Consider the following 8551-nt stretch of genomic DNA (forward strand, 5'->3'; position numbering starts at 1 on the left):
AAAGATGGCCGTGACATTAAAGGTCAGTTACAGTATAATTTTGCGTCTTACATCCAATTTTGTACTGGCAAGACAATTGTCTACACACAGATGCTAAAAGCCGTCGATTACATTGTACAAAGTCGTATACAGTGGACTCTGTCACATCCGACATCGTACAGGATCGTTACAATAATTCGGATCACACAGTGTTTCGGAATACCGAGCTTTCTCCAAAACCGGAAATACTGTAACTTCGAAAACCGGAAGTATTTTTATATTGTAGCTTCGAATCACCATAATGATATTCCCTTCATAAATGATAAACTTTTCTGTACTTTCAAAATTTTATTATATTAAATAATTAACAATAACAATGCATGCGTACAATATATTCATAAAATCGTTCACATGTAATATCAATGCATGCGTACAATATATTTATAAATATCAATGCATGTAATCGTTTAAAGTAGTTTGCTTAAGATTACCGGAAGCATATCGTAAGGCGGAGTCCTGGGCAACATCTTCTAACAAATGAATTGTTGCGATCATCTTTTCGTCCTTAATCTGTGCGAAGTGTTTAATGTCGTTGAGCATGCGTAGGAATTTTGAATAGGTCAAGTCTGTCGTTAATGTATATTCTTCATCGTCCCCGTCTTCAGCCAATTGTCCACTCTGTTACGTGTTCATTTATAATCTGTCGTTCTATGTCCAGTTTTTCAAGCCAATCAAAGTAAACGGCACCTGTCATCCAAGCTTTGCGATTGGCCGACCAATTGACTGGCAGGTTGATCTTGTCCACTCCCCTAAAACATCTCGGGTTAACTGCTTTACCGATCAAAGTAATCAACACACCGATAATCTCACCGATAATTGATTGGTGATTACTTGTTAATTTTTTCTGGCTTCACACCCATTGAGTTTTAATCTCACCGATAATTGGATGCTTCACACCCACCGTTTGAAGTACGGATTATACGGTGTCGATTCAATGGAAATTATGTGACGGGACGGCTGATTGATTTCGGAATCCGGAACATACAGAATTCGGATTTACCAGCGATTTTTTGGCTGAAGTAATAAGGAAACAAATCGGGACATGAAAATCATGTCGGATGTCACAGAAATCCGGAGTGATCAGAGATCGGATGTGACAGAGTCCACTGTTATCATTATCAATTGATGTTCGGTACATCAGGTAAATATTTCAAGTGTAAAAAGATAGAAAGTTTCGGTGCAAAATGAAATGAAATGGGGTTTAACGTCCTACTGTTCTGCTCCTATACTGGGCTAATGAAGACGGGCATACGCCATACAGTGTGCTATGAGGGAAATTTTGCCCGGACAGCGGCACTACGGCCTACTCTTATATCGAATTCCAACTGTCAAGGGATCTTTTAGGCGCACGCCAATGTGTATACGGGACCTCGGTTTTTCGTCCCATTCGAACGACTAGACAGCTGTCCTTGTCAATCCCTCCGTCCTGCATCACTGACAAGGGAGTTTCGGTGCAAGGATACATTCAGACCCAAGGCCCGTGCTTTCTGTAGTTGCCCTCGCCACTCTAATCCGACCAACTCCCGATTCGAGTATGAAACCCCGCCCCGAACCCTTACAACTCCAATTTCTAGCTGCTATATCTCTTGAAGATGGAGCCACAGTGGCTGGGTGAGCAAGACGCTGGCTCGCTACACTGGAGGCCGGGTGTTCGATTCCTGCATTGGTCGAGGAAGTTCATCAAGATTTTCCGGCGTGATTTCCCCTTATCCGTGGTGCAGGACGGAAGGATGACAAGGACAGCTGTCTAGTCGTTCGGACAGGACGAAAAACCCAGGTCCCGTGTATACATTTCCATGCACCTAACAGATACTTTGGTAGCTGGAATTCGATATAAGAGTAGGCCATAGTGCCGCGACCCGGGAACAATGTTCCTCATAGCACACTGTATGGCGTATGCCCGTCTTCAATAGCCCAGTCCGAGCAGAACAGTAGGGCGTTAAACCTCATTTCATTTCTATTGTAAGATAAGTGAATAATAGCTTCTAAGTCTGATATTCCCCTGATCGTCAAACATCAATTTCTGATTGGTTTTAATGGGGCAAAAACCCCTCCCCACTATAATATCTAATATATGGTGACTTATTGTATGCCAGGTTGATTTCCGCTCATGTCGTCATAATATTCCGATTCGATGGATTTCGAGAACTGTTATTGAAGAAATGTTTTTGGAGAAATGTGTTGCAAGATTTGTATTTGGAGATTTGTATTTAGAAATTTGTTGTTCCAGATTTGTTTCTGATAAACTGTAAATGTAGGCTAATTTTTGATTTTCTAAAATAAATTTTATTTTTGTATTAAAAAACAATTAAAATACATTTTACAAATCTGATATGACAAATCTCTGATTTGTAAAACAAATCTCTGATTTGTAAAACAAATCTCTGATTTGTAAAACAAATATTGATTTTTTGATACAAATGTTAATTTTAGTGTACAAATGTCGAAATACGACAGCAAATGAAGAAATAAGAATTAAGGATTATGAATTAGGAAATAAGGACTTACAACACTGAATAAAGGGCTGTTTGGTCTTCCATAACCGAGTGCCGCCACATGTCAGAATGCGCTTATGCAAAGGGAAACAACTCTAGATTGATGGCGGAAACAGAACAGCGTTTCTCGCGGTCGTGATATTTTAGAGTTCAAAATTCTTTTACGTACACACCAACGTGTACACCGGGTCGCGCCGATTTCGTCCCATTCAAAAAACTAGACGCTGTTCATTTCCAGGTGAAAGTTTGCAAAGATTCCTGATGAAATATTTTAGTACGATATTTGCATCTTGATATCAAGCCAGAGATTACAGGTGACACCGACTTTTGACCCAGTAATAATTTTGTTTCAGTAGCGATAAAAAAAAAAAAAAAAAAAAAATTAGAAAGATTTTGTTCTATAGCTAGCAGGGGATCACGTGGCTAAGTGGGTAAGACGCTGGATCGCTAGCCTGGAGGTCGGGTGTTCGATCCCTGCATTGGCCGAGAAAGTTCATCCAGATTTTCCGGCGTGGTTCCCCCTTGTCAGTGATGCAGGACGGAGGGCCTGACAAGGACAGCTGTCTAGTCGTTCGGATGGGACGAAAAACCGAGGACCCGTGTATACATTAGCGTGTACGTAAAAGATCCCTTGGCAGTTGGAATTCGATATAAGAGTAGGCCATATTGCCGTTGCCCGGGAAAAATCCCCCCCCCCCTCATAGCACACTGTATGGCGTATGCCCGTCTTCATTATCCCAGTTTAGGAGCACAACAGTAGGACGTTAAACCCCATTTCATTTTCCTGAAGTGAAAACAATAACAAACAAATTGAGTTAAGAAAATGTTTAAATAAAATCGGATAAATTTATTTCACGAATTTTAGGATTCAAAGATGTATAACGAGAAAGTAGGATTATTTTAACAAAACACATTTCATTGAAAGGCGTCACACTTCTATATTGACCAACACCTCAATTTATGACGCCACAATGGTGATGGAAAAGGCGTGTGCGTTTTTATTTAAAATATGAAAGCCACTGACCCAGTGAAATATTTTATGACGGAGAAACACCCACATACTAACATGGTACAGAGAAAGAAAAAGGGCAAAACTCAGCGGCAATAGAAATGTGTAGGGCTAAATCTATTTGTTAAGGCCAGCTGAATTTTCGTCAAGGTCACTGCGATGTAAATAAGATAAGGGCACGTGATTGTTGGCGAGATTGTGGGTTACGGTTAGGGTAAGCATTGGGGTTAGGTCCAGGGTTAGGGTTAGGGTTGGGATTAGCTCTAGCCCTGTTTAGATCTCGTGACCTTTGACTAAAATTGAAGTTGGCCTTATAAAATAGATCTAAACAATATGAAGTACGGTATGTCATATTGTCAATATTTGCATGCAAACCGGTTTTACGCGTTTCTATTAATAGTTTATAGGAGTGAAGGCTTAACGAGCCTAGAGTATTCGTCTTAACTTATGAATAGACTTGTTTTGTCGATAGAATCCATTGAAGTGAATGACTGCTTCAGTGAACGCTGAACTCGTTGGTTATAAACATTAAATCAAATAATGGCGTCGTCTATCGACACGACTGTCAGTGGAAATAGCGACAGTGATCCGAATGAAGATAAACCAGTGAAGTTCCAGTTCGCTGATGAGGAATACACGTTAGATATATTTGAAAATGATAAAAATTTACCCTCGGTTGTACGGTTTGAAGACAAGGCCGGTGAATTAGTACCTGGTTTGAAGATTTATGCGAACTCGCCAGTTTTGTTTTATACGAAGGTGAAGAAGAAACAGGCCTCAGCTCGAACTATCTGTAAAGACAATACGGGAGGATATTTGGAGGTGGGGCAGACCATTTTCATTCCAGAAGATTATGAAGGTGAGTCTAAGCACATGTCTATATCAATATACGGAAGTCTGTTCAGGCCATATTTAAATCTACAATAACTAAATTGTGGCATATCTTATAAACATAGATAGGTCACCATGCACCGAAACACGCGATTAAGGAGAGAGAGAGAGAGAGAGAGAGAGAGAGAGAAATGGGGTTTAACGTCCACTTGACACAAACTAGGTCATTTCAGGACTAACATATGGATGGTTCACTTTTATTTCAATATTTCATTGCGTGTAGGGGTCTTTAGCAGTGGGGGAAACTGGAGAACCCGGAGAAAACCCACGAGGCTGGACAGACGACCGCACTCCTGGAAAACCCGATGAACTTTCTTGGCCAACCCCGGCAGCGAACCCGCAACCTCGGGGCTAGCGAGCCAGCGTCTTACGCACTTAACCACCGTGGTTCCCCAATTAATTTGAGAGAGAGAGAGAGAGAGAGAGAACTAGGTCATTTCGGAGCCAACATGTTTCAATTTTATTTGAATAATACGCTTGCACGTAGGGGTCTTTAGCACGAGGTTATACAGGCGACCCTAATCCTTGTCACGTACAACCGGGGAATCGAAACCACGCCAGTTGACTCAATAACAGACATTATGATACAGCCCGCACACGCTAACCATTCGCCCCCCCCCCCCGCCGAGCTGTTAAGATCCAACTAGACTTTGCTTTAGTAATGTCAATATGTAATATGTTACGTTGCTTTTTGTGTTCGTTCATGCAGATTTTCCGGCGTGGTTCCGGCTTGTCAATGATGCAGGACGGAGGGCCTGACAAGGACAGCTGTCTAGTCGTCATTCGGATGAGACGAAAACCCGAGTACCCGTGTACACATTGGCGTGCACGTAAACGATCCCTTGACAGTTGGAATTCGATATAAGAGTAGACCGTAGTGCCGCTGTCATGGCAAAATGCACTTCATATCACACTGTATGGCGTATGCCCGTCTTCATTAGCCCAGTTCGGAGCAAAATAGTAGGACATTAAACCCCATTTCATTTCATTTCTGCTTTTTGTTCTTTGTTTTAGGCATGTTTGAAGAAGTGCCGCCTGATTTCAGTCGGGCACCCTGTTATAGAACCATCGGCCAATTAGCCGAATCCTTACCAAAAAGGTTTTTCACGAGATCCAACATCAAAGCCATTCGGATCAGCACAAACGATGATGGGGAGCAGCAATATCTCGAACGAAATATCCCTGCTGGTTCCGTACTTACAACACACAGCATCTTCACAGCCAAGTGGAAAACTGAAGCTGAAACTGGGATGTTTAAAAAGAAGCATACCCAATTTACAACTTATGAAGTGAAATATTTGAAGTGCATCACGAGTACTGACCACAAGGAGGTCCTTATTCCCTTGACGCATAAGGGTAAATTCAACGCCCTCTTCGAAAAGGGTAAATACGATGATCATCCGGTGTATTCCATGAAAGATATACTCAGTGAGCTGACCTTGCCTGTGAAGGTGAGATTGTTGTATGGGAAAGCTCCGAGCGTTCCGTGTATCTTCACAGGAATGTTCATCATCCATGCGGCGACAGAAGAGGAAAGCATCATTGCTTGTACGATATTAAACAAACGAAACATCCTGTTCGAAATGCCCGTCAATACAAAATGCTGCGTCAGGACTGCTAGTAACGTGGACGAGTGTTCAGATCTGGACACGTATAAGGACGGATTGAGATTGTGTACGAAATATTCGCATGTTTACGGTACTATGATTAAGCTATCGCCCAAAATGGACACCAATCTTGAGGTGATAAAACACGTCCCCACCAGCACGATAGACAAGAGAGCAGCTTCGGATAATGACTTAAAAGAATTGGATATAGGAAATATCAGTTTTAATGATGCACCTCAGGATCAGCTGATGGAATCGCCGGATAGTGATTCTCTACGAAGTGAGGACCCGAGCCCAATTTCTAACGGCTTTATTCTGACATTAACGGAAGATATTTCTCAGTCGTTAGCTTAAACCCGTTGTATATTATGTTATTATAATGGATATGATTTTGTGTGGTGGTCAGAGCACGAATTTGTGTTGTGATCAAGGCACGATGTTGTGTAGTGGTCAAGGCACGAAGTTGTGTAGTGGGCAAGGCACGAAGTTGTGTAGTGGGCAAGGCACGAAGTTGTGTAGTGGGCAAGGCACGAAGTTGTGTTATGGTCAGGGCACACAGTTGTGTTGTGGTCAGGGCACGGATTTGTGTAGTGGTCAGTGCACGAAGTTGTGTAGTGGTCAGGGCACGAAATTCTGTTATGGTCAAGGTACGAAGTTGTGTTATGGTCAGGGCACACAGTTGTGTTGTGGTCAGGGCACGAAGTTGTGTTGTGGTCAGGGCACGAAGTTTGTGTAGTATGGTTATACACAAAGGATTAAATAACATATTAAAGACGACTTCACGTTATCTTAATCAATATAATATTGTTCTAAAACTATATAAACCTTGCCGCATAACCATAAAGGTGGATTTTAGAGTAGTGCCCCTTTACAATCTCCGTGCAGCACAAATAGGCGATACTCGATTGAACATTCCTGAATTGAAGACTCTCCATCACGAAAATATTGACTACTATGGCTACTACATGGTTTTGAAATTATCTATTAAAAAGACGAAATCTTAACACGGGATCGACATTACGAAACGACATCTTGTATCAAGAAAGAAAATAACCTTGTTTGATATTAAAGTTCATATTTATTTATTTAAGTTTATTTTGTTGGGGGGGGGGGGTCTAGGTGTGTGTGTGTGTGGGAGGGTCTAGGAGTGTGTGTGTGGGGGGGGGGGGGTCTAGGTGTGTGTGTGAAGGGGTGGGGGTCATAGGGGGGGGGGATAGTAATTCTCAGAGAAATAAAAATCAGTGCCCTCCGAGCTCAAGTTGGCCGGTCATCTATGGATACATGACCGTGTGCGCCTTCTTAACCTCGCGGGTTTGCTCCGAGTACCCAGTGTACCTCCGACAGAAACGACCACTGCGCGAGCGCGCTGAATACTCAAATAAGACAACCTATCCGCGATATTACCCCACGGGTGGATCCAGGAATTTTTACAGGAGGGGGTTTGCCAGTTCCTGTTAAGGAAATTTGACAGTTGACAATGTATGATGCCATTTTTAAAGAGAGAAATCCAACACTCCATTTGACGTCGATTTTTATTATGAATTAATAGGATCACATTGTGATTCAATTTCATTGATGCAAAGCACTACTTGTGATATCACATATGTCTTTATCATTATCTTGCGCTTTGAATGCCCATCCCATCCCATCATCTAACGATAAAGGATTAAGCACACGACCGTGACACTTTTCTAATAAAAGTGTTGTTTAAAAAAAATAATTATGTAGCTAAGCAAGGGGGTGGGGTTTGACCAGACCGGATCTGACCGCCCCCCTCCCCCAACCCTCCAAACCGCCCGACCCCTTAAAAAACCCCTCACCCCTCTAGATCCGTCAGCAAACGTTAAACACCAAGAACAACGGCATAGTACACTACAGGACGTATGGAACATAATCAGATCATCTAATAACTGTGGATTGGACTTCTTTAATTCAGCAAGACGGTAACAAACATTAAACTACACTACATGTATAACAACCAATACATATTATAATATTGTAATCTTTACGGCCATCGTCTTAATTCACGTCTGCCTCCATGGTTCTGTGTTGAGCTACTCAACTCAACTAACTGAACTGACTTCATCAGAAACCTTAACCAATTTATAGGTGAGGTATGAAGTTACATATTACTGATATTGAACAAAAAGAATTATGATGACAGCTGAATACTAATAAATAAATAAATTAAAGGTCGGCGGGTTATCCGACATGACCATTTCAATATGGCAGTAGCTTATCTTAACAATATTCATATCGATGTTAGAAACAGCGGTTAGGTCAAAAGGACAGCAGAGACTTCACCCTTTGTTACACGTATGCCCGTCTTCAATATCCCAGCTGTTGCAGAACGGGCACAAACAAGGGCGGATTCAGAAATTTTTGCAGGAAGGGGTTTGCCAGGTTTCTGTTAAGGAAATCTGACAGTTGACAATGCATTACGTAAAATATAAAAAATCATAATTTGGCGGAATTTTATACATCAAAAGTCGGATATGGGGATATTTGTT

The 8551-nt window shown here is 41.7% G+C and overlaps 1 protein-coding gene across 1 annotated transcript; it reads left to right on the forward strand.

Annotated features, from left to right (window-relative positions):
- Positions 1 to 3963: 3963 nt before the first annotated feature.
- On the forward strand, positions 3964 to 7126 carry LOC126819104 (uncharacterized). The gene is made up of 2 exons (XM_050546969.2): positions 3964 to 4402; positions 5449 to 7126. Exons 1-2 carry the CDS (start codon positions 4084 to 4086, stop codon positions 6393 to 6395), a joined length of 1266 nt encoding a protein of 421 aa, XP_050402926.1. The 5' UTR covers positions 3964 to 4083; the 3' UTR covers positions 6396 to 7126.
- The last annotated feature ends 1425 nt before the right edge of the window (positions 7127 to 8551 follow it).

Source organism: Patella vulgata, chromosome 4 (assembly GCF_932274485.2).
Source record: "Patella vulgata chromosome 4, xgPatVulg1.2, whole genome shotgun sequence".
Classification (NCBI taxonomy): Eukaryota; Metazoa; Mollusca; class Gastropoda; family Patellidae; genus Patella; species Patella vulgata.

Bases quoted from the DNA above. Each gene is read 5' to 3' on its own strand.
- LOC126819104 (XM_050546969.2), top strand. From the start codon at position 4,084: ATGGCGTCGTCTATCGACACGACTGTCAGTGGAAATAGCGACAGTGAT. The intron at 4,403-5,448 runs GTGAGTCTAAGC...TCTTTGTTTTAG, and splicing joins CATTCCAGAAGATTATGAAG to GCATGTTTGAAGAAGTGCCG.